At 58.3% G+C, this 22,756-nt stretch overlaps 8 protein-coding genes across 9 annotated transcripts; 5 read left to right on the top strand and 3 right to left on the bottom strand.

The window, feature by feature from the left end:
- The first annotated feature begins 127 nt into the window (after positions 1–127).
- Positions 128–3,894, top strand: JDV02_006010 (uncharacterized protein). Its single transcript, XM_047987361.1, has 2 exons — positions 128–828; positions 879–3,894. The coding sequence occupies exons 1-2, from the start codon at positions 386–388 to the stop codon at positions 3,361–3,363; spliced, it is 2,928 nt and encodes a 975-aa protein (XP_047843346.1). The 5' UTR covers positions 128–385; the 3' UTR covers positions 3,364–3,894.
- On the bottom strand, positions 3,538–5,853 carry JDV02_006009 (uncharacterized protein). Of its 2 annotated transcripts, XM_047987359.1 has the most exons (5): positions 5,406–5,803; positions 5,313–5,340; positions 4,737–5,241; positions 4,276–4,679; positions 3,538–4,214 (listed from the first exon to the last, which is right to left on the bottom strand). In XM_047987359.1, exons 1-5 carry the CDS (start codon positions 5,573–5,575, stop codon positions 4,002–4,004), a joined length of 1,320 nt encoding a protein of 439 aa, XP_047843344.1. In that variant the 5' UTR covers positions 5,576–5,803; the 3' UTR covers positions 3,538–4,001. The 2 variants fall into 2 exon arrangements, with proteins under 2 accessions (XP_047843344.1, XP_047843345.1); XM_047987360.1 differs by having other exon boundaries at positions 3,538–4,679; positions 5,406–5,853.
- A 173-nt stretch (positions 5,854–6,026) lies between these two features.
- Positions 6,027–7,081, bottom strand: JDV02_006008 (uncharacterized protein). Its single transcript, XM_047987358.1, has 4 exons — positions 6,892–7,081; positions 6,803–6,834; positions 6,662–6,743; positions 6,027–6,595 (listed from the first exon to the last, which is right to left on the bottom strand). The coding sequence occupies exons 1-4, from the start codon at positions 6,985–6,987 to the stop codon at positions 6,569–6,571; spliced, it is 237 nt and encodes a 78-aa protein (XP_047843343.1). The 5' UTR covers positions 6,988–7,081; the 3' UTR covers positions 6,027–6,568.
- A 209-nt stretch (positions 7,082–7,290) lies between these two features.
- On the top strand, positions 7,291–8,456 carry JDV02_006007 (uncharacterized protein). Its single transcript, XM_047987357.1, has 3 exons — positions 7,291–7,574; positions 7,631–7,698; positions 7,763–8,456. The coding sequence occupies exons 1-3, from the start codon at positions 7,362–7,364 to the stop codon at positions 7,953–7,955; spliced, it is 474 nt and encodes a 157-aa protein (XP_047843342.1). The 5' UTR covers positions 7,291–7,361; the 3' UTR covers positions 7,956–8,456.
- Positions 8,457–8,591: 135 nt separating this feature from the next.
- On the top strand, positions 8,592–11,822 carry JDV02_006006 (uncharacterized protein). Its single transcript, XM_047987356.1, has 4 exons — positions 8,592–8,938; positions 9,009–9,211; positions 9,286–9,699; positions 9,801–11,822. The coding sequence occupies exons 1-4, from the start codon at positions 8,881–8,883 to the stop codon at positions 10,818–10,820; spliced, it is 1,695 nt and encodes a 564-aa protein (XP_047843341.1). The 5' UTR covers positions 8,592–8,880; the 3' UTR covers positions 10,821–11,822.
- A 510-nt stretch (positions 11,823–12,332) lies between these two features.
- Positions 12,333–14,312, bottom strand: JDV02_006005 (uncharacterized protein; the record flags this gene model as incomplete). The annotated part of the gene is made up of 4 exons (XM_047987355.1): positions 12,333–12,338; positions 12,494–12,855; positions 12,911–13,871; positions 13,995–14,312. The coding sequence occupies 4 exons, from the start codon at positions 14,310–14,312 to the stop codon at positions 12,333–12,335; spliced, it is 1,647 nt and encodes a 548-aa protein (XP_047843340.1).
- Positions 14,313–15,986: 1,674 nt separating this feature from the next.
- MET6 (5-methyltetrahydropteroyltriglutamate--homocysteine S-methyltransferase) lies at positions 15,987–19,360 on the top strand. The gene is made up of 4 exons (XM_047987354.1): positions 15,987–16,301; positions 16,369–16,490; positions 16,549–16,706; positions 16,774–19,360. The coding sequence occupies exons 2-4, from the start codon at positions 16,418–16,420 to the stop codon at positions 18,841–18,843; spliced, it is 2,301 nt and encodes a 766-aa protein (XP_047843339.1). The 5' UTR covers positions 15,987–16,301; positions 16,369–16,417; the 3' UTR covers positions 18,844–19,360.
- A 272-nt stretch (positions 19,361–19,632) lies between these two features.
- JDV02_006003 (uncharacterized protein) lies at positions 19,633–22,220 on the top strand. The gene has a single exon (XM_047987353.1). It carries the CDS (start codon positions 19,723–19,725, stop codon positions 21,361–21,363), a length of 1,641 nt encoding a protein of 546 aa, XP_047843338.1. The 5' UTR covers positions 19,633–19,722; the 3' UTR covers positions 21,364–22,220.
- Positions 22,221–22,756: the final 536 nt, after the last annotated feature.

The raw sequence follows: 22,756 nt of genomic DNA, 5'->3' as shown, positions 1-22,756 counted from the left end.
GCCGGACGCGCTTGGTGGGGCAGGAGCCGTCCACCTACAATGGTCCCCTGAACCTTCCCCCCGGGGGCTACTAACGTATAAGGGACTGCCCAGAGCACCCAGCCCAGTGGAGCGACCCGACGTTGCGGCTCTTGTAAGCGCTGCCGTGTCCATCTCCAACTGCACTTCCATCGAGCCGTCGACGCCCAAGTGCACATAGGACTCGATGGGGGCCAAGATCGACAGCCGTGCCATGGCCACGGTTTTCATGTACGTCAGCCCCGGCGGCTCAGCCGTGGCCGACCAAACTTGGCCGCCTCACGTGGCAGCACCAAACTTCCCACATCGGCTGCTTCTCAGTTCGAGTGGGCGAGCGAGCAATCCCTCCTGACCATCGTGCTCGATCATGGAGGCCATTTCGACGTTGCGTGTGGCTGGCAGCGCCATTCAGGTGGTCGAATTCGGCGCCCGCACTCTCTCGATCTTCAAGGAGCTCAGCAGGTCAGAGGATGGCACCATTGACGAGTTCCGGGACAAGCTATTCGACGCTCAACATCTGAGGCAGTTGGCACGCAGCCTGGTCGTGGCTTTGCACAAGGAGAGCTCCCTTCGAGCACTCACCGACCTCGAGCAGTCCATCCTCTCGCTATGTACCGAAACAAACAGGGTTGCCGAACAGCTGGTCAAGTTGTTAAAAGAATTGGGCCTCGATGGAAAAAAGAAAACTGCTGTGTCGGCGGTTCGCGCAGCTCTCTCTACGCTGTGGCGACGCGACGATGTCGAAGCCCTTGAGCAACAGCTCGTGAACAAGAGAGACTCGCTTACAAACGCCATATTGGCAAGCATTTTGTAGGTTGCCATCTAAGCGAAGATGCTTAACACTCTAACACCGGCGACAGGGAAGACTTGCACAGCGGCGCCAGACATGGCGTCGTCTCACCGCTGCCTTGGAACGAGACTCAGACGCTCCAGGGCTGGGCGGACCAGCAAAACGAAAACCTCAAGACAATGGAGCGCAATCTTTCTCAAGCCGTGGAGCAGAGCACCTGGCGTGCCATCAAGGGCCTCGAGGACCGCACCTGGACTGGGATTCAGCCATGGGCCGAGGCTCCAGTTGTGCAGACGCTGCAGTCTACCCTCCTGGAGCGGCTGCAGTATCCGGAGAGGCTGGCCCGCGAGGCTCGCATTCCGGAGGCATTCAACAGCACATTTGATTGGATATACTCAGACCCCGAGGACTGTGAAGCAGCGGAGCGGCCGTGGAGCAGCTTCAAGCAGTGGCTCGAGTCTGGCGATAGTGTCTACTGGATCACTGGGAAACCTGGATCCGGGAAGTCAACGCTTATGAAGATGCTATATCACGAGCCTCGCACCGCAGAGCTCCTTAAGGCGTGGGCAGGCTCCTGCGGCGGCCTCGTCATCGCTGGCTTTTACTTTTGGCATGCAGGTACGGAGTTGCAGACGTCTCACGAAGGGCTCTTCAGATCTCTTCTACACCAGGCTTTGTCACAGCGTTTGGCCATGAGCGTCACGTCTGTCGTGTCTAACAAGTGGAGCGCCTTCAGTCTTGCTGCCCCAGGTGTGAGAGATTCTCCGCTTCCATGGGAGCAACTCGTGCAGGGGTTGCGTCTTCTCGTCGAGGAAGAAGCCGAGTCACATGTTAGATACGCGTTTTTCATCGACGGGCTGGACGAATATGTCGGCAACTCGTCCAGGTTGATCTCCCTGATCCGGAACCTATCTTCATACCCTAATGTGAAGATCTGCGTTTCGAGCAGGCCGTGGAACGTGTTCGAAGATGAGTTCAGGCAGGCGCCCAACTTAATGCTCCAGCACAGGACGCATGACGATATCGCACTGTATGCGGAGCAGAATCTGACGACCAATACTGCTTTTCAAGAGCTGCAAGAGTACAATCCGGACTATGCCTCAAACCTTATTCAAAACATCACGGAGAAAGCCTCTGGGGTTTTTCTCTGGGTTGTGCTTGTCGTGCGGTCCCTCATCGATGGGCTCGAGCAGGGGGACAGGCCGTCGGAACTGCAGGAGAGGCTCGATGGGCTCCCAGCGGAGCTGGACGACCTCTTCACGAAGATGCTACATGGACTTGAAGGGCGCCATTTCCGAGATGCGGCACACCTATTCCGCATGGTCAAAGCGTCAGAGCGGAAGCCGTCGGTTCTCACCATGTCGTTTGCTGACAGTGACGATGCTGACTGGGCATTGAACCGCCCGGTGGCTCCCATCGATTCAAAGGAGGTATGGTATCGAGCTGTCACGATGAAGCGGCGGTTAGTGAGCAGATGCAAAGGACTACTTGAAGTCGGCCCGCTTTCCGAAACCCCGTCCTCTCATGACCAAGAGAGCGAGCAAAAGACCGAGGAACATGCCAGCCCTGGCAAGGCTTGTGATGAACTGCAGCCGGATTTGGCTGGACGCCCCGCCAGGGCTGTTATGGAAATCCCGCTGGAGAACGGCCCGATGCTCGCTGCAGCTGAGATAGACTATCTGCATCGCACTGTCGAGGACTTTCTCTCTATCCCGCGGATTTGGACTTTGATCATGGAGGCTTGTGACAACAGCTTCGACCCGCACGCAGCTCTATTCAAGGCGCATTTGGCTCACTTGAAGAACCTCACGCCTACAGGGCTGTCCGCAGTCACGTTTGTCCCGGCCATCTCGAGATGCATTGAACCATTACTTCACCTCGCTGATCACGACGTGACGCTTCACGTCTGTTATTTGAGCGTCTTGGACCGCACGGCTGCCACCCTCGCCAGCAACCTGGATGACAAGGGATCCTGTCTCATCCAGCAGTACTGGGCTTCGGCTGACCATCACTGGGCTAGCATCCTATACAAGGGCAAGTTGACGGATGACTTTTTGGTGTTTGCTGTGCGGTGTGGTCTCATAGAGTATGTGCGAGCACATTTCGAAAGCTCGCCGCCGTCCAAGCAGCTTGTTCGCGAGCTGCACGAAACCGCCGGTTCGAGGAGCATCCCAAGGTTCTACTCCAGCCGAGATAATACAGAGAGGATGCACGCGATGATCAAGCTCCTCGCCTCGGTGGGCGGGCGTCTCAAAGAGGACGACGGGAGCGACTCGGACCGTGCCAGCTCGCGAGCGTCCATCACCGGCATGTTGGATGGAGTGGCTGGATCGTTGGCCCCCCATTCGAAAGTCTTGGGCCTTAAATCGCGGACGTCTACTATCATGGCAGTGTCCGTGGCCACTCCCTTGGGGAACCTAAGCTGGCGCAGACGGTCGGCCATGGATCAGGCGCCGACTAGACGCTCTAGATTCTCATCACTGAAGACCAAGGCGAAAGCCTATCTCACGCACGAAGAGGATGATAGGGAGCTCTTGCCCGAGCGTGCGTCGTAGGCGCCATAGGAAGTGCTGGCTTGCGCACAACTATCCGGCGACGACCCGCGTCGCCGCTGGTGACTCTCGATGCTTCCACATTTCGTCTAGTTTGTCTACGAAAGATACCTACGAAGGATTACAAGGCATGGCTCCGAATCACAAACGAGCCTTTCACATAGGTAACGAGAGTAAATTGCCTCGCGACATATACTTCATCGAAGACGACAGAGAAATCGCGTATAGCCATTGACTCTGTGACAGCCAGTCTTTAGACGGCCAAGAAACGCGCCTCGGTCCCGCTGCATCATGAATGGCCTTTTGTACATTTTCTTCATCCCTCGTAACCCGTTCGCCAGCAACATGCATGCATCCTGGGCGCCAGCCGCCAGCCTCCCTTCCCCCCAATGTCCCCAATCCCATACCTCCATCCGGAGCAACAGCATTCGGAGCTGAGAAGAAGGTCATTTTTGTATGAATACCAATGCAATGCCCAAATGTGTCGCAAAATCAGATCCGCCGATCCGGCCGAAAACCTGGTCAAACGCCGCCATGACATGATGATGTACAATCGCTTCCGAAACACGCTGGGAGGAGAATAAGAAGAGGGGAGTTAGGCAGCTAGGTTGGGCCCGGGGAATGCGCCTCTGGCCATTGCTCTACGACTCCTCGGAGCGACGGGGGCCTCGGGAGGGCACGCCGCCGTTGCCACGGCCCCGACCACGACCACGGCCGTCTCCACGTCCGCGTCCCCGGTACTCGCCGCGGCCGCGGCCGCGCCAGTTGCCGCCTTCACGATCCTGTCGGCCGCGGTTGCGCTGAACCTGGTGGAACCCATCGTTGGGGTCGGTGGAGGCAGCAGGGAGGGCGGGCTGCCGTTTCGTTAGCATTTCCACGCATGCAATCATTAGAGATAGATGATGTTTCTCTTACCTCGGACGCGGGCTCGGGCTGGTCATCGGCCCACGACTGAGTATTGGCCGCCGCAGCGGGCGTGGCCGTCAAGCCAGTGTCGGTCTCGGCTGGGTCGCGGGGAACCTTGACATCCACCCACTCTTGAGAGATGGATGCGTCGTTTCCACCGTCCCAGTGGCTCTCAGCAACGGCATTGGCCGCATCATCGCTGACATTGGCATTCGCAATGCCGTTGGAAGCTGGCTCGGTGGCCTGCTGCTGCTCGGAGATGGCGGCGTCACCGGCAGCAATCTCGGTGGCCGAGGCGTTGGCCATGGTAGGGTCGGAGACGATGTCCTGGGCTGCTTCCGGCTCCGCGGGCTGGCCAGCCTCGACATAGAGGGGCGTCTTGTAATCACGCGCAAGAGCCTTGACGCTCGAGTCTGTTTCTCGTTAGCCACACGTTGGCCTCCTCCATTCTAGTGCAACGGCACACTTACAGGTGGTTTGGAGCTGCTCTCCAGGGACGCTCAGAACCTGGTCGTCGGAGCCCTCAATTAGCTTGAGCATGGACTCGACCGCACCATCGTCGCCAGAGTAAATGGCCAGCAGCACGCCCTCAATGGCCTGGCTCTCGTCCGACTCCGGGTCCTTGGCCTCCTCACGTCGGTACGCCGCGAGGCGGAGGAACTGTGACAGGGTCAGGAGATTGTCGCGAAGAGATTTGCCAAACTCCGCCTTGGCCTCGCCGACCGCATCAGCCTTGGCCTTCTCCAAAGACTTCTCCCACTCGGCCTTGTCAGTCGCCGCCCGAGCACGGTACTGCTCGTGAACCTTTTGGTATTGGGCCAGCTGCTCCTCAAGCTGGGTGACTTGGGCTTGCAGAGCAGGCTTCTTCAGGACCTGTGCTTTCTGGTCGGCGTTGATGACCTTGGCGGCAACGAGCTCGTCGAGGGTCTTTCCGGCATGCTGACTGAGCAGGGTGTCGGTCTTGGAGGCATGGGTCTGCGGGAATGGAGCGTTAGCCGCAGGTTCGAGTGTAGAAGAGAGAGGTCGGACTGCAAACAGGCACGTACGATTTTCTTGCTAATGTTGCGAATGTTTCTGTAGCCAAAATTAGTTCCCGGAACGAAAACAAGCCACACCGCAAGGCGCAACATTGTACGCACTTCTGGAGCTCCTTGATATAAGGGCTCTCAAACGCTTCGTCCTGAGACTCATTGGTCTTGTCGGCAGCAGCCGAGCCGGTGCTAGGAGCAGGCGAATCGGTGCGCTCAATGGCATGAGCGGCCTTCTTCTTGGAAGCCTTGGAGGGGTTTTGAGTAGCAGACGTGGCCATGTCGAAGTCGGGTGCACGCGCAACAGTTGGTTTCGATTATGTAGCTCTGGGTGGGCGGGCGGTAGGTGTGACGGCTCTCGTAGGGCTGAACCGTGGTGAGCAACACTGGGCAGGATGTTTGCTCTATGAGGAACAGTTCGGTGCGGTGCCGGGAGTGGAAACGAAAAATAGTCTTGGAGAATTCGGGGACAGAGAGATAGCGTTGCGACGAGAATGCAGGTTCGGTCGTTGTGAGTGTGGAGAGAAGAGGAGGAGAGCAGAGGTGGATTTTTGGAGCCCGATGAAGCTGGAGGCGACCCCTGCGTTTGGTCTGAGTGACTGCCAGCGCCGGCAACCCCCCACCCACAGCTCCGTGATGAGCTACCGCGTTAGTTAGGTAGCGGTAACTGACGCTAGCACCAAGTGCGCGGCCGAGCCGCCAGTTCCCACAGCGCAGTAAGGTGCAACGCTTCTCCTGGCTTCTAGAATCTAGCCACTGATGGTGATTGGAGTCCAGGCGCCCCAAGAATACAAGCTCAGCGGCCTGCGTTCGGCTGAAAATTCACGGGTCTTTCTACTTCAGACTCATCTACAGCTTCTTCATCCCGTGCGAACTGCCGCAGAGTTCTGGGGCCGACCAATTGTGCGGGCAAAAGTCTGATGTTGATGGTCTCGTGCTCTCAGCCGCCACCTAACCAGCTCGTTTTCCCAGCTCCCCCATCCGTCCCCGCACACTGCCAGTCCCGACTCCACTCTTGGAAGTGATGATGACAGTCCCGCGCTGCCCTTCACGGACAGCACAGCCGCATTTTGACGTCGATGCACGAGCTGGAGCGCGCGGTCCTGAGACAGGCCCTGCACACTTTCTTCCGTGGCTTTGGTTCCCGTCGCTCAATGTCCGGAAGATGGCTCCTGCGAGATGCCGTGGTGTCCTCGAGCAGGGCCATCATGGCGAGGGATAGTCCATGACACATTTTCGCACATTGCCAGTTTTCCGAGTTGACAACGGTCGCTTCAGCCTTTGAATTTGGCCAGAGTATCCTGCGCGCGGGCGGAATCAGTAGTCAACTTCACATAACTAGCCAGGGCGCTGCGCGGATCGCTTACCCGCGTGACCTTCTTGACGCTGCGAGCTGTGAGACCACGATCACCAGCCTGCTTGGAGTAGATAGCGGCTTCTTTAACCAATCTAGAGCCCAAGTCAGCCATGTGCGCATGAGATGATGGGGTTGTTTTCTGAAGGCCTACGTTTCCATGAACAGCACGTAGTTCAGAAAGATCTATAGACTCGTCAGTGACGCGTCGACGATGTACGGACGCGTGCAGGTCCGACTCACCGTGACATCGGCATTCTTCTTCAGATTGAGCCCCGAGTGAGCCTTGACAATCTTCTTGACAGTGGCCTTGGGGTATGCCTTCTTGCCGAGAGCCATGTTTGGCGATCCGAGCCCAGGCGATGACAGTGTTGTTGAGCTTTGGGAGAAATGCGGGTTGCCTGCTGAGCATCCACAACAACCTACGAAGTATCTAGGAAGGGCGGTGTGTGGCTCAGGCTCAGGCTAGTGGCTGGTGCGGGAGTTGGAGTGGCTCAATCGCTGGGCAGCTTATGCCAGGGGTCCCCGCCTACTGCACAGGCATGCCCTACAGTGCAAAGTTACCAGCACGGTGCCAGCGACACTGTCAGCCTCACTACCCCACCAAGGATCAGACAGAGGTTTGGGTCTTCGAAGCTCCCCGGGTCGTGTCTGGAAAGACACCCAAACGACAATTTTGACCTCGCCTGTCCCCCGACCTTGCGCCGCCCAAGATGGCTTCGATCATGCAGCGCCGCATGGTAAGCTTGAAATCGCACCGGAGATGGCCTACAACAACTGACAGCGCCGCGCTCCAGCTGTCCAAGGAGGACGAAGCGGCCACCGAGGAGGTCGAGGTCCGTCGCGAGGATCAGGACAAGATCAACAGGTTTAGCCGACTGCACCAACGCGAGCTGGCCCTGTCCGAGGAGCTGAGTATCAAGAACGTACGTCGATGATGATTGTCCCCCTGTCTCTTGCCCAGGCTAACTGGTGCTCGCAGAAGGAAAAGGAGGAGCTTGACGACCTGTCCACGGAATTGGAGCTCGCAGACGAAGACGAAAAGATACAGTACGCGAAAACTCCCCTGTACACGACTTTACCCTGACGTTTGCTAATCAATGTATCAATTCAGGTACAAGATTGGCGACGCCTTCTTCCACGTGCCCCTGGAGCAGGCGCAGGAGATGCTCGAGACGGCAACCACAAGACTTGACGACGACATCTCGGCCCTCGAAGAGAAGATGAGCACGGTCCGCGAGCAGATGACGCAGCTCAAGGTCGACCTGTACGCGCGCTTCGGGAAGCAGATCAATTTGGAGACTTGAGACGGCTGCGTGGAAGACTTATTATCCGTGGCGCGGTCTGCCGGCGCCGGGACGTCTTCCGCTGGGCCGAGGTGCCGCTTCCGGTGTGCAGTATCCGCCACCCGATCCGCTGCCACGTCGAACGGCCAAGCCGCAATCCTGGCGCACGGAAACGCTGTACAAAAGTTTTGGAGAGTACATGCTACATTCAAGCAGGTCATGCTACGAGCTGCGATAGGGATCAAGCAATTTGATGCGCAGCTCGGCATTGTGCTCTTCTGGACAACCTAGACAGGCTCTGGAAATACTAGACGGACGTGCCCAGTCCACGGAGATTCCGCGGACCCTTGTTTCTCATAAGCCTGCTGGCGCGTTGTTGTGCCCTGGCTCTGTGAGGTTATCTTCGATGCGCCGGCGGTCAGGCGGTAGAAAATGACCCCCCACTACCTAAGTGTACTTGGGTACGTCGGAACAGGCGTAGAACTGGCACGAAACGGCCTCTGCGCTTCAAAGGCCGCCGCCATGACCTTTGAGGTTCGGCTCTCACGCCGGCCCCGGAGGCACCCACGACCAATCGGTGTGGGACTATTGCCCGCACTCTGTGGGGATACAGGACCTTGATGTTTAAACCCGGTACTTGGCGAGCGATGGCCGGCCCCACGACATGTCCGCCCTTTGGGGGGCAGACCGCCGGCGATCGGGCCTCCGCGGTGTGTGCGGGCGCGCGGGCGCCCTACCTTTTTGTCTACTCTCCTCTTCCCCTCCTTGTCGCTCCAAGCTGCGTTGCTGTGTTCAAAGAAGTTGATTGTCCGCTCGTCGTACCAATCGCCGGCGTCGAGTTGGATGCAGGTGATAGATGTGCACCGAGACTCGTCCGCTTCGACTTGTACGGTTCGTGTCACCGCCAACTCGCCAATGAGCCGTGCAGTCGACCAGCAGCAGCACAATGGCGCGGAGCGACTCGAGCGAGACCGTGACGGACCGCTTCGCTTCACATGAAGAGCGTGAGTCCCCTCCCTCCTCCCCTGGGCCGCACTTGTGTTGCTGATGATGGCCAATGTTTGGCTCATGCAGGCGGGAGGCGACGGGAGAGTCAGTTCGGAGACGCGATCCAGCAGCTGGACGTGCTGGACGCTCAGGAGCGCTATGAGGAGGAGACCAAGGACCGGGGCATCGGCGCCCTGCACCACATCCGCTCCAGGACGCGCAGCCGGACACACGAAATGGTCATTTCCTGGGAGCACAACGACCCCGAGAACCCTTACAACTGGCCGAATGTGAGTCCTGTGACACAGTCCGCAACTGGCTCTTGCATCTTTAATCCCTGCTGCTAACACACTACTGTTGCCAGCCCAAAAAGCTCTTTGTCCTTGTCATCACGGCCATGCTCGTCATCAACTCAACCATGGGGTCCGCTCTGCCGAGCATGGCCGTCCCCAACATCACGCGCGACTTTGGCGTCACTTCCGCGCCGCAGAAAGTGCTCCCCATCAGCGTCTTCTTGATCGGATACGTCTTCGGGCCCATCATCTGGGGCCCCCTCAGCGAGCACTTTGGTCGTCGCTACTTGACCATCATCACCTTCATCGCCTTCTCCCTCTTCACCATGGCGTGTGCCCTCGCCCCCAACTGGCCTGCTCTTCTGGTCTTTAGGCTGTTCTGCGGTGTCTTCGCCAGTTCCCCCATTGCCATCGTGGCCGGCATCCTCGCCGACATCTACGGCGAGCCCAGGACCAGGGGCAGGGCGTTTGCCGTCTTCATGGTGGTACGTTGCCGAACATGTCCTTCACAAACAGAAAACCGTCCGTGGCGACTGAGACATGCATGCTGATGACAGTCTAAACTCCCCCCCTTGCCCGGCTGCAGACCACCGTCTGGGGCCCCCTCTTTTCGCCCATTGTCTCCGGTTTCACTTCCACGACCATTGGTTGGCGCTGGACGTTTTGGATCGCGCTCATGTATGCCGGCGCCACCCTCGTCCTCATCGCCTTCATCCCCGAGACCTTTGGCCCGATCCTGCTCTCCCAACGCGCCCGCAAGCTCCGCGAGGGGGACCCGTCCCTGCGCGTCGTCGCCCCGCGCGACCTCGAGGAGACGGATCTCAACCGCCTGCTCACCGTCGTGCTCACCCGCCCCCTGCGCATGCTCTTCTCCGAGCCCATCGTCTCCGCCACGTGCGCCTACCTCGCCCTCGTCTACACCATCTTCTACATGTCCTTCCAGGCCTTCCCCATCATCTTCCAGCAGCTCTACCACCTCTCCCCTGGCGTCACCGGCCTGTGCTACCTGCCCATAGGCGGCGGCGCCATGCTCAGCATGCCCGTCTTCTGGTACTGGGACGGCGTCCTCGCCCGCGCCCAGGACCGCGGCGACCGCTGGGTCCAACGCGAAGAGTACCGCCGCGTGCCCCTCGCCTGCGTCGGCGGCCCCCTCTACGTCGTCTCCCTCTTCTGGCTCGGCTTCGGCGCCAGGGACTCCGTCTCCTTCGTCGTCCCCATGCTCGCCGGCATCCCCTTCGGCATGGGCTTCATGCTCATCTTCATGGCCCTGCTCAACTACCTGACCGACGCCTACGAGATCTTCGCCGCCTCCGCCAACGCCGCCGCCTCTTGCTGCCGCTCCCTCCTCGCCGTCGTCCTGCCCCTCGCCACGACGCCCATGTTCGCCCGCCTCGGCATCTCGGGCGCCTGCGCCCTCCTCGGCGGCCTCAGCGCCGCCATGTGTGTCATCCCCTTTGTCTTCATTTGGAAGGGGCCCACGATAAGGAGCAGGTCTCGCTTCTGCATCGCGCTGCGCGAGCGCAAAGAGGAGATGCTGCGGAAGGCTGAGGAGGAGCGACAGCGCTTGGAGCGCGCTGCACGGCGAGAAAAGGAGGACGCTGTCTGAATAGCTGCTTCGGGCTGCACTGCAGCGTCGAAGGCAGAGAGGCGTTCCAACTACAGCAAATGTGATCACGTGCAAACAATGAGCACCAAAGCTCTGTAGTCTCGCTTGGTTGCTGTCGTTGATATATATACCGAGTTCATCGACACGCTCACAACCAGATCACACGACGGCTGAGTCACTAGAGTCTTGCTGATTATAAAGCTCTACATAGCCGACAGAAAATAGAGACTGCGAAGAACTGCAGTTACCATGCTTTAACGTAAAGGCAGGCCCGGCGTCTTCGCAAAAGAGGGGCCCCCAACCCGACTGGAGGTCTGCATCATCGGCTGATGGGGTGCATGGTTATAGCATAACAACTGAACTTTCACCCCGATCCAGAGTGGCATCCAGCTGACCACGGAGCCTTAACAGCGTCAAGGACGTCGCCCCGTCACATCAGCGTTATTTTCCGTAGGTCAACAGGACACACGCTCCTTGCTCGAAACAGAGCCCCCCTCAATCGGTGAAAGGCCAGCTCCGTCGCCCTCTGGCTGTCAATCTCGAGACTGGTGCGTGATCGAACGTAGCGAACGGGGCGGGGATGCTCGGGGGCCACTTCCAGGCTCATCTGCTGATTTCCACCGGCGAACAATCTGTTGCGACGTACCGTTGTTTGACATTGTTCCCATCCTACCTGAGGGGGAATCTGAATGGAGACGACTCATTGGTGTGATGAAGACATCAGGTCCTTGGTCCCGACTTGCTGAATCTACTGGGGTTCTGCAAAATCTTTCAGCGGCATCGGCTAGCTTCATGTGCTTCTGGTAGTCTTTGTTTGACAATTTGGCGTTCGAAATGCCTGTGTCTAGCGAGGTGCCTTTTGTCATCCTATCCCTAATGGCGTTTTGGAACTCGTCGATAGATGTCTCTGCTCTGCAGTTGGCCGGCAGAGCTCTGTGGTCCTGGTATTGTCCGTCAGGATTGAATGCCTCTGACGAGGTCTTCACAACATCCACTTCCAACTGTGCTTTCTGGCTATTTTTCAAATCAGAATTCGCGTTGCCACTGGCTGACACTTCCCTTGGGCGCAGTAGCTTGTCGAGGCCAGATCTGACAGCCTTCTCCAAGCGCTGCGGAAGCTGCCGGAGGTTGGATCCGGCGCTCATAACAACGCTCTTTCCCTCAGAATCTGGCTTTCCCACACTGTGCTGAAAGCAAAGTTCATCCGCTACCGCTCGCCGAGGCTGATCGACCATGTGACCGGGATTGCCGCAGGCTGTTGCCTTTCGATGGCTAGATGAAGATGGTATCCACACAGCAGGTGGTGTCCAAATGGCTCCGTCAAAGTCCCTGTCAGTACCTGGTCTTTCTGCAGTGGTATCCATCACACAATTTTGCTCCTCTCTTGTCTTCTGAATGACGGATCGAGGTTCTACTTGCCGATTATGCAGGCTCGGATCTGAAAGCCGGGCATGTGCTAAACTACCGGGCAGCAACGCGTCACATGGAGCATTCTCTTCATTCGATTGAATCTTAGCACTGGAGATAATGTTAGGCGTCCCGTATGTGGTGATCGCAGCCTCTCCCGGGTTGGCTGGGGTATCTATGCCCGGCGCGAAACCTTTGCATTTCAGGTCTTTTGTCGGGGTGGCAGTGTCTCTGTGACTCGTGTAGCCGAAGGATCCAGATCCTACCCGGGACAGCCTCGAAAGAGATGATTGAATCTTGGTCACGATGGAGGTCCGCACTGGGGCCGGAGCTGATGTCGTTCTGAGGTCTTCCTTGAAACGGCTGCGTATCGCGGGGCTGCTCTTCCGGGAGGCGACGTCAGTAAGCGTGCGGTTTATGGTCCGATGTTCGGTCTCGCGTTTCTGGGCGCTGGCCGCTTCAGAGGTAGTTACGGAAGCTCTACTGTGTGCAGCTCGGGGGGAGCGCGGAAGATTCGTAAGGATGCCATAGTTGTTCTCAGCGTTTGACGTGTCGTCTTCCGCGGTTGCATAGGAGCTTTGGCCCTCAGAGTGGCCGAGCTCACGGAGTATGGAAAATTCCCCTTGCCCTATTGCATGTGTGTCAGCGACCTTGGCATTCAAGCAGAAGTCGAAGTAACTCACAGTGAAACGGGGACAGTTCGAGGTTCTCAATATCCTGGGGACTGAGGCTAAGGCTATTGGCCGCCGAGTCAGCGGGGCTTGGCTCGAAGCTCGGCATAGCAGATGGATAGTTGGATGAGGGGTTGTTCCTGCTGCGTCCAGCAAAGTTGATGCCCGAGGCTGATGCGGAGTCCATGAGTTTTACAGTTGAAGGATCCTTATCGGGCTCGGCCCAGTCCGCTTCTCTTGGAGTGGCTCCTGTGGCATCGGTATTGGCCTTTTGTCGTCGATAGGCGTCCGGGCAGCCCTCGTATGGGCGAAGTGCCGTGGCAATGCTGTTATCCTGGCTCACAGACGGTGGTGTATCGAGAACACTATCGATTCCGCCGAAATCCTGGGAGGGCGAGTGCATGACATCACATTCAGCGGCTGCATCAGATTCGCCTTCACCCAGTCGAAGGAGTGAGGTATCTCTGGACCGCATTCCTTGCGCGATGAGCCAAATACCGAGAGCCGACTGATCGTCCCAGGCGTGCGATCCGTGTCGAATATCGAAGTCGTTATCAGCGCCAATCACCCGCTCCATGCGAGGGGCATTGACACCTAGACCGGCTGCTGGCTGGCCTTTCATGCTCTGCGCCGTTGAGGGTCGCCGCGGGGAGGGAGCTGTTGTCGCGGAAGGAGCTGGCTCAGGACTGCGGTCTCCACGCTCGATGGGGCTCGATGCAGCCTCGCAGTCGCTTGAAACGAGCTGAGGGCAGCTGACTTGTCTTCTAGTCGTGTCCATAGGGCTTCCTTGGGCAGAGGCCGAGGACGTGTGAAGACCCGGGTTGGTCTCGACGCTAAACTCGATCGTGTCCCGCGGGCCGCCTCCCGGCTGGCCGAGGTCGATGAGGGGCGAAAGGTATCGAGTGCTCCAGTGTGACCTACTACTACCGCCATCAACGCTCTCGGCAGCTTCGAGCTCGTCTTGGATTCTCTTCTGTCTGAAGCGTCTCAACTCTGCCCGCCTAGCCAACTCCTCCTCGCTGTGACCAACTGCAGCACGAGACTGGCGTCTTGTCTCGTTGTCTTGGGACATGTGACGGATTAGCTTGGTACGTACTGCGTCGAGCGTCTTTGTGGATCTCTTGGCCGACAAGCTTGCATCGTCTTGGTCGTCGTCCTCATCGTCATCAAGATTGTTCCGGTCAACCAGCTGGCACAGACCCGGGGGCCCCTCGCCTGGTGATATCTGGGAGCTTTGGCGTGCTGCATGCGTCGGAAGCGGAATGGTGGAAAGCTCATGGGCTTGGCTGGTGTTCGGCGGCACGTCGATGAGGCCGGGCGGGTTGAAAACGGGGATTGAAGGAGCAGCCTCCCCGTCTTCATCATCATCTCGCCGGTCTCTGCGGCGAGGGCCACAGCAGCAGAAAGCCTGCATTGTGGTGAATGTGCCGAGCTGGTGGCCCTCTCAGATGATGCGCTCGACGAACACGTCGCGAGGAAGAGATGCGAAGGTTTGATGGCGATTTGATGTGACCAGGCCAAACATTGTTGACGCTGAGTTACCCTCGTGCCAACAAGGTGAGGGCGAGGTGCTGAACAGCCATTTCCCCTCATGGCACGCGGGCTGTTCCCGTACAGCACTTTCTCGTCAGGAGCAGCTGGGCGCAGTTGAGCACAGCTGCCGGCATCGAGGAAGGCACGCGTTGCCTAGCAGCTTGTCCGTGCCTTCCGCGAACAGCTCAGGGCCGCAGCTTCTACTAAGACTAGGCAAAGGTCTCCTTGGTCTGCTCATTGGATACTACCTTACCTAACCTATGCGGCTCGTATGCCGTTGTCAATACAGTATTCAGTACCTAGTAAGGTGCCTTTACATGAATTAGCTCACAGCTCCATGTGGTCGCGGCATCGGTTAGTACCCAAGGCAGGCGTGTCGCTCCAAGTGTCGGGGGCCACACTTCCTTCGTATGCACCTCCGTCTAACCCCGATCTCTGATACGGACTCTGGGAGGCATCGCATGGCCTACCGACATCCTCGGCGATCCGTGTTCCAATGTGCGGGTTGTGTCAATTTAGTCGTGCAAGGTTGCCAGGATTAATTGTGCTCCAGGGGCAAGCGTTGGTGGTGTCGAAGGCGCATACCAGCGATTCCGCCTGCCCCTATGGCGTATGGTACCTGCAGCCAGCTGCCATGCGTTCAGAAACAATTGATTCCTCACGAGCAGGGGCGGCGACGGATGGGGGCTACAACAGAATGCGGCCCCGGCGTGTAACTACATCCATCGCCTGTGCTCTGGAAGCACATCGACTGAGGTCGAGCTGGTTCAGAAGTATGACATAACTATTCACCAGGTCCAGCTGGCACGCTACTGCTAGCCTGCCGCCTCATCTTGGTTGGATCGAAGGTTCCCGATCACCGACTGCACAGTGCCTAGTGGACAAATCTCAACGGTCTGGCCAGCCTGGTCAAACAGTCACCGCAAAGTCAAGGCAAGCCATTGGCGGCGCCGCAGGCAGCTGAGCACGGTGGCATGGCCAACGTCCACGGCCCAGTCAACTGCTGGGGGGGGGGGGCATCTCGACGCGACGAGACATCGGGCACTGGTCCCCGACACGGTTGCTCATTTTTGGTCCATGCTCGGTGTCAGGCTCACAATGGCGCCATGGACCTGAGTCCGAGGCGCCGAGCGGACCCGACAGCCGCCTGCCCACCTGGGCGAGCACGTTGCCGAGTGCAGCGGCGACAATGGCGCAATCTGTCAGAGCCTGCGCCGGGCGAGGACGTGCTAAGCTACCTACTACGTTAGTTAGTGTGTGCAATGCTAATAAGGATGGGATAGGCAGACCTCTGTGCCTGGAGGGACGGCGGGGAGAAAAACCTGAACTCGGAGGGGCAGGGTGCAGCCCGGGGTCCTGCTTCGGAAAACGACAAGATGGGGGACGTGGGGACCAAGCCACTCATGCTCCCAGTCAGTCGCCCGTCTGAGGGTCCCTCATCGCCGGTGATTGGACTGCGCCGGGGCGGGCGTCCAACCTAATCGCTTATTACTTGCTGCACTGTGCGTTCCATCCGGAGTTTCTCATGCTGGAGCGGCAGGGCCAGCCCGCCCCCCCGAGCCTCTGACACTGGGCGGTGCACCCGCTGCGCTTCGGAGGCAGAGCTGGGTGGTGGCGGGGCTCCGTTGCGTGAGATGCCCCTCCTCACCCAGAGCAACCAAGGAACCCCTCCCCCGCTTTCGGCGGGCTGCTATCTTTTCCCTCACATTTCACCGCTGGCCTCCCACTCCCCTCCCCCTTCCTGTTTTTTCTCTCCTCTTCATACCCTCTTCGCCCTCCCCTCCTCCCATTACACGTCGTTTCTGTACAGGCGCAGCTTCCTTCACTGGTAGATTCGCTGTCAGCTGCACTCGAGACTCGTCAACATCAGGTATGACGGCTCCCTCATAAAAAGCTCGCTCCAATGACGACCACCCGACTGACCTCCCTCCCGCCAGAGTCTTTCAGATAATCCGTAAATTGAGGATCTCAAAGCCAGTCGTCAAGATGGTGCAGTCTGCAATTCTCGGTTTCCCCCGTATGGGAGTCAACCGTGACCTGAAGAAGGCCACGGAGGCTTGTAAGACTCCACGTCTAGAACTGCCACAGCCTTGATCCCCTTTTGCTGACATGCTCAGACTGGGGCGGCAAGCTGTCCCAGGCCGATCTCCTCGCCGAGGCCAAGCGCCTCCGTCTCGCCCACTGGAAGATCCAGAAGGACGCCGGCGTCGACGTCATCCCCAGCAACGACTTCGCCCTGTACGACCAGGTCCTCTGCCACATCCAGGACTTCGGTGTGAGTATACCTCTCATCACATAATGTTCACCGTTCAGACTAACTTGCTGACGTCTGTTTCGAAAAGGCCGTCCCCGAGCGGTACACCAAAGATGGCCTTGACACCATCGACCAGTACTTCGCCATGGGCCGTGGCCACCAGAAGGAGGGAGTTGACGTCCCCAGCTTGGAGATGGTCAAGTGGTTCGACTCCAACTACCACTACGTCAAGCCCACTCTCCAGGACAACCAGACCTTCAAGCTGGTCGACAGCCCCAAGGCTGTTGTCGAGTTTAAGGAGGCCAAGGAGGCCGGCATCCACACCCGCCCCGTCCTCGTCGGCCCCGTCAGCTTCCTCCACCTCGGCAAGGCCGATCGTGGCCAGTCCGTCAACCCCATCGACCTGCTCGACAAGCTCGTTCCTGTCTACGAGCAGCTCTTGACTCAGCTCAAGGAGGCCGGTGCCGACACTGTCCAGATTGACGAGCCCGTCCTTGTCTTTGACCTGCCCGCCAAGGCCAAGGCTGCCTTCAAGCCGACCTACGAGAAGTTTGCCGCTCTCGGTGACAAGATCCCCCAGATCGTCTTCACCACTTACTTCGGTGACATCGTCCACAACCTCGAGACTCTCCCCAAGGGCGTCTATGGTGTCCATGTTGACCTTGTCCGCAACCCCGAGCAGCTCGAGACCGTCATTGGTGCCCTTGGCCCCAAGACCGTTCTGTCGGCCGGTGTCGTCGACGGCCGCAACATCTGGAAGACCAACATGAAGCGCGCCATTGAGACTGTCGAGTCCGCCATCCAGAAGCTTGGCAAGGACCGCGTCATCGTGGCCACCTCGAGCTCCCTCCTCCACACTCCTCACACCCTGGCTAGCGAGAAGAAGCTGGACCCTGAGGTCGCTGACTGGTTCTCTTTCGCCTCCGAGAAGGCTGTCGAGATTGCCGTTATTGCTAAGGCTGTCACGGAGGGCCCCGCTGCCGTCCGTGAGCAGCTCGAGGCCAACGCCAAGTCCATGCAGGCTCGCGCCACCTCGACTCGCACCAACAACCCCCAGGTCAAGGACCGCCAGTCCAAGGTCACCGAGCAGGACCACAAGCGCAAGTCGGAGTTCCCCGTCCGCATCGACGCCCAGGAGAAGAAGCTCAAGCTTCCCCTGTTCCCCACCACCACTATTGGTTCTTTCCCCCAGACCAAGGAGATTCGTGTTCAGCGCAACAAGTTGACCAAGGGCGAGATCACCGAGGCTGAGTACGACAAGTTCATCGAAAAGGAGATTCTTGACAATGTCAAGATCCAAGAGGAGCTTGGCCTGGACGTCTACGTCCACGGCGAACCCGAGCGCAATGACATGGTTCAGTACTTCGGCGAGCGCCTGGACGGCTATGCCTTCACCACCCACGCCTGGGTCCAGAGCTACGGCTCTCGCTGCGTCCGCCCGCCCATCATTGTCGGCGACATCTCTCGCCCTGCTCCCATGACGGTCAAGGAGTCCAAGTACGCCGTTTCGGTGTCCAACAAGCCCATGAAGGGCATGTTGACGGGTCCCGTCACCTGCCTGCGGTGGTCTTTCCCTCGTGATGATGTCCACCAGTCTGTGCAGGCACAGCAGCTCGCTCTGGCTCTGCGTGACGAGGTCGTCGATCTCGAGAAGGCTGGCGTCGACGTCATCCAGGTCGACGAGCCAGCCCTGCGTGAGGGTCTTCCCCTCCGCTCCGGCAAGGAGCGTGATGCCTACCTTGACTGGGCCGTCAAGGCCTTCAAGCTCTCCACCTCCGGTGTCGAGGATGCAACTCAGATCCACTCCCACTTCTGCTACTCCGAGTTCCAGGACTTCTTCCACGCCATCGCCGCCCTGGATGCTGACGTCCTGTCCATTGAGAACAGCAAGTCGGATGCCAAGCTTCTCCGCGTCTTTGTCGACTCTGCCTATCCCCGCCACATCGGCCCTGGTGTCTATGACATCCACTCTCCCCGTGTCCCCAGCGAGCAGGAGATCAAGGCCCGCATCGAGGAGATGCTTCAGTATCTCAAGCCTGACCAGCTGTGGATTGACCCTGACTGCGGTCTGAAGACCCGCCAGTGGAAGGAGACCAAGGAGGCCCTGGTCAACATGGTCAACGCCGCCAAGTACTTCCGCACCAAGTACGCCAAATAAGCGACTCCGAGGTGAGGTGCGAACAACCGCACCCTGAGTTGATGGCGCGTGTGCGTGTGGGGGACTGTGTTCAACTAGACTGCCAGATTTGATGAGAGACTCTGTCTCGTTCTGTTTTAAGCCGGCTACGATTTCAACATCGGCGTTTATGGATGGGGTGACGACGAGATGTGTTTTTGATGCATCCCAAAAGTTTACAACTGAGGGCAAAATGGGACAGGTATGGACGACGGTTTGGCGAGCATTCAACATTATGTGCATTTGCGCCCCTGTTTAGGGGCCTCAACTTTGGAAGTTCCCATCAATATGAAGGAATTTAACTCAGCCAAGTTGTCTTCAACAAGATGGCGTTTAGGGGAAGAGTGTGGTCCGATGGGGGACGTTGATACCCATTGACCACAACTGACGATACCATTTGCCGGTTGGGATCACCAAAAACGAAAGGATGTGCAAGTATTGGTAGACAGCATACAGCGTAATGATATACCCGATTCAACCTGGGCAACTACGATTGGACTCGAATGCTCAGCAATTGTGGATGTAAACACTGCCAATAAGATTCATGACGGAAGAAGTGACAATGCTCTGTATGTGAGTGAGAAGTTAAGCGTTACGGCACTAACTCAATGCCACCACTATGAGAGAGCGCTTTTTGTCATGCTTGTTGGCAGAGCTTTGGTCAAAAAGGGCGGCGCGTCAGCCATATAAACCAGCATGTGGCCAGTGCTTTTTGGCCAAATGGGAGTCACGTGGATTCGCGTCGTGGGGCTGCTCCTCACCCAAGACACCATCGCGTCTCAACCCTCCATCATTTCGGGAGCAACGAAAGCAGACATGGACCAATGAAGGGGCCGATTCTCTCTGTCACTTGCTCACGACATGCCTCCGGCCATAATCGCCGACTCAGATGACGATTCTGATGGCGCACAAGACCATGTACTTGCGCCAGAAGAACCGGCTGAACACGGGCTGCTCCTGGCGACGCGGTCCTCTGATCGTGGTAGCCATACTACGAACTCAACGGACCCGGTCCTCTTCCAGAATATTTACAACGAGCACAAAGCTGCAGGTGACCAGCAGGCTCTGACCGCCGGCGCAGGTGAAGGTCTAGAGGTGGGCGATGCTGCGGGCCGGACCGCGACTCCTAGTCGGATGGATGCTCAAAACGATCTTTGGAATATCCCAAGCAGCCCCGAAGCCAACGTTGCAAAGAGAATCAAGCCGCTATCTGCCAAGCGAACCACATCCGTCAAAGTTACCCGAGGTCTACGCAGAAATCTGGAGATGCTCGGTTACGAGAGCGTTAGTGACGACAATTACGACGAGCCCATCCATGAGAGGCGGAAAAGAAGGAAGGTAGGCGCCTCCAGGGACTTTCAGAGAAGCAGCAATGATGTGAGTCTGGTCGAACTACCTCCAGATGGCGGGCTTCCATCGGCGGCCTCACAAAGCGTCAGCACCGAATTTGCCGCGGATCAAGGCGTCAACCTACCAATGGACAGGACCTCACCACCTCTTCTCATTGCTCCAAGACAACTCTCCGCAAGCCAAAAGCGCGAGTACCAGAGTGTGGAGGCACCGTTTAGTAGTCCAGCTGGGAGGATTATGGAGGTACGCAACCCTGCAGTGGGATCCAGCGGAACCGCGACAAACGTCAACACGCAGAGGAGCCACATGTTATCTTCTTTCGACGTCGGTCTAACGGTGAGAACACCGGAACACGAGATGATAAGAGTCACAAGAAGGACCAGCCCAACGCCACGACAACGGCGCAATTCGTCTCCCGACGTGATTACATCTATGGCTCCGCCAACGCAGACACCAAAGCCCAAGGCAACGAGGGCGAAACAAGGTGGCACAAGCACAGGAGAGGCGACCAACCCGTCACACAGCGTGGGCAAGGGTGACGAGGTCTGGGCGGCATCCAAGGCAGAGGAAAGTGAGGGCTCCGAGTACACCGCCCCGGAGAGCCAGGTAAAACCCAAGAGGCCGCGAGGACGTCCAAAGAAAGGCCGAGAGGACAAGCCGGATGCCACATCGACATCAGCCACCCAAGAAGCTGCGGCCAAGCCCAAGAGGAAACGGGGGAGACCGAAGAAACGAGAGACCCTCGCCAAGGACGACCATGCTATGTCCGTCACCGATGATGCATCAGCGGTACAGGCGGCCGCCGACAGGAAGCTCAGCCATGTCACGAAGACGGATCTTGCTTCGGAAGGTGACGTGGACAATGAGCCGAGAGTGCCAACTTCAACCACAGATCCCCAACGAGGCTCATCCACAAAGGAGGGCACGCGTGACGGGCCGAAACAGACAACCACAGATCTCGTGGAGGTGCCCGTGCCGGAGAAGACAGGAAAGGAGCCATCTGAGCTTGGGAAGAAGGAACTGCCGGTGAATGACACCGTGCCGAACAACAGGAGTACCTCGAAGCTGGACAGTACGGGGAAGCCGGTCTACCGTGTCGGGCTGAGTAAACGGTTGAGGATAGCGCCACTTCTAAAATCACTGCGCAAGTAAGGAAGGCAGAATCTTTCCCGGGGAGGGGGAATGCGACGGGGGCTTGAGCAGCCCTGGGGACCAAGCGCTGTGATTTGGGACTGGACGGGTTTCACAAGGCCAACGGCGGACAGTCGAACTACGCAGCTGCCGACGAGGACTTGCAGGCATTGAAGACATAGCTTTGTGCGTACGGGGCACTGCGCGGGGGGTCGCCAATTACAAGCTTGGCTGGACGACAAATGTATGTCGGTAGGTACTTCGTACTTCGTACCTTTGATCAAAGTCAAACAGGCACAGCAAGCCAACAGCAGGAGGTCAACGCGGGATGCTGCGGGCTGAGCCAACCAGCCGTTGAGGAGACGACGCGCCATGACGATCGGCGTGCATAGCGGGTTGCATGGGCGGGGCCGTGGCACCTGTCTGGCCTTTGCTCACGGAGCATGCGACCGACCTGCTGCATACCTACCTGACCTCGTGTGGCGGCAGGCGGCACGGCGAGAGGAGCCACGAGGCAGAATGCTCGGCGAGCGAGGTGGACGAAGCGGTAAGGGTGGGGGGGCCATTGTGATGTTGAGGGCAACACGGGAAGGGACAGCGGCTGGCCACGGAGCCAGGTCCGGGTAAGTTTCGTCGCGGCGAAGGGCATATCCGGGGCAGCTTGAGACGTGGTGATGCAAGGGAAGATGGATCGTGTGCGGCAGCAACACAAGCGCCGTTTCCGCACGGGACCCGTGACGAGAGCGTTTGGGGGGGGGGTTTGCGTCTCATGTTGTTCCGTTTGCACGGGTTGTGACCCTTCTTCCTGTCGAGAGGCTTCGGCACCGTGGCCGACAAGGGGCACATGACGGACGGAACGCTAATGAGAAACGGCGGGGCCCGGGACAAGGAGCGACGGGCGGACGGACAGTGGGCGGGCGGGCAGCGAGTGCGTGGAGGGACGACGGCGGCGAGACGGCGTTGACGGCGGCGGCGGCGACGGCGGGACGGGTGGTGCGTGGGTATGTACGTAGGAGTAGTACTTGGCAGTAGTTGATTGCTGGGTGATGATGAGCAGCGAGGCTGTGGGGGATGATAAAGTCGAGTGAGAGAAGAGGCATGTGCCTCGACTGAAGTCGTGCTTCAAGGTACGTAGTTGCATTAGTTAGTACTGTATTCCATTGCAGCAGATGGGACCAACCCCCTTTGCCGGCACCGACACACATACGAAGTACACGGGCACCCGTTGCTGTCTCCCAGCGGCAGGCACAGCGTCCGTCCGTCCGTTCAGGCACGCAACGTCAACTCAACGAATCGCCCGAGGTGTGCGCCAGCACGAGTTAGGTACCAATGTACCAAGAAACCCACCCCGCACTAGACGCAATCTGGCAATGAGGGAGGGGCGTCGCGGAACCAGGCATCCAGGGCCGGAGCC

This window comes from Purpureocillium takamizusanense, chromosome 5, assembly GCF_022605165.1.
Source record: "Purpureocillium takamizusanense chromosome 5, complete sequence".
NCBI classification, from domain to species: domain Eukaryota; kingdom Fungi; phylum Ascomycota; class Sordariomycetes; order Hypocreales; family Ophiocordycipitaceae; genus Purpureocillium; species Purpureocillium takamizusanense.
This window is presented reverse-complemented; position numbering and strand designations above follow the sequence as displayed.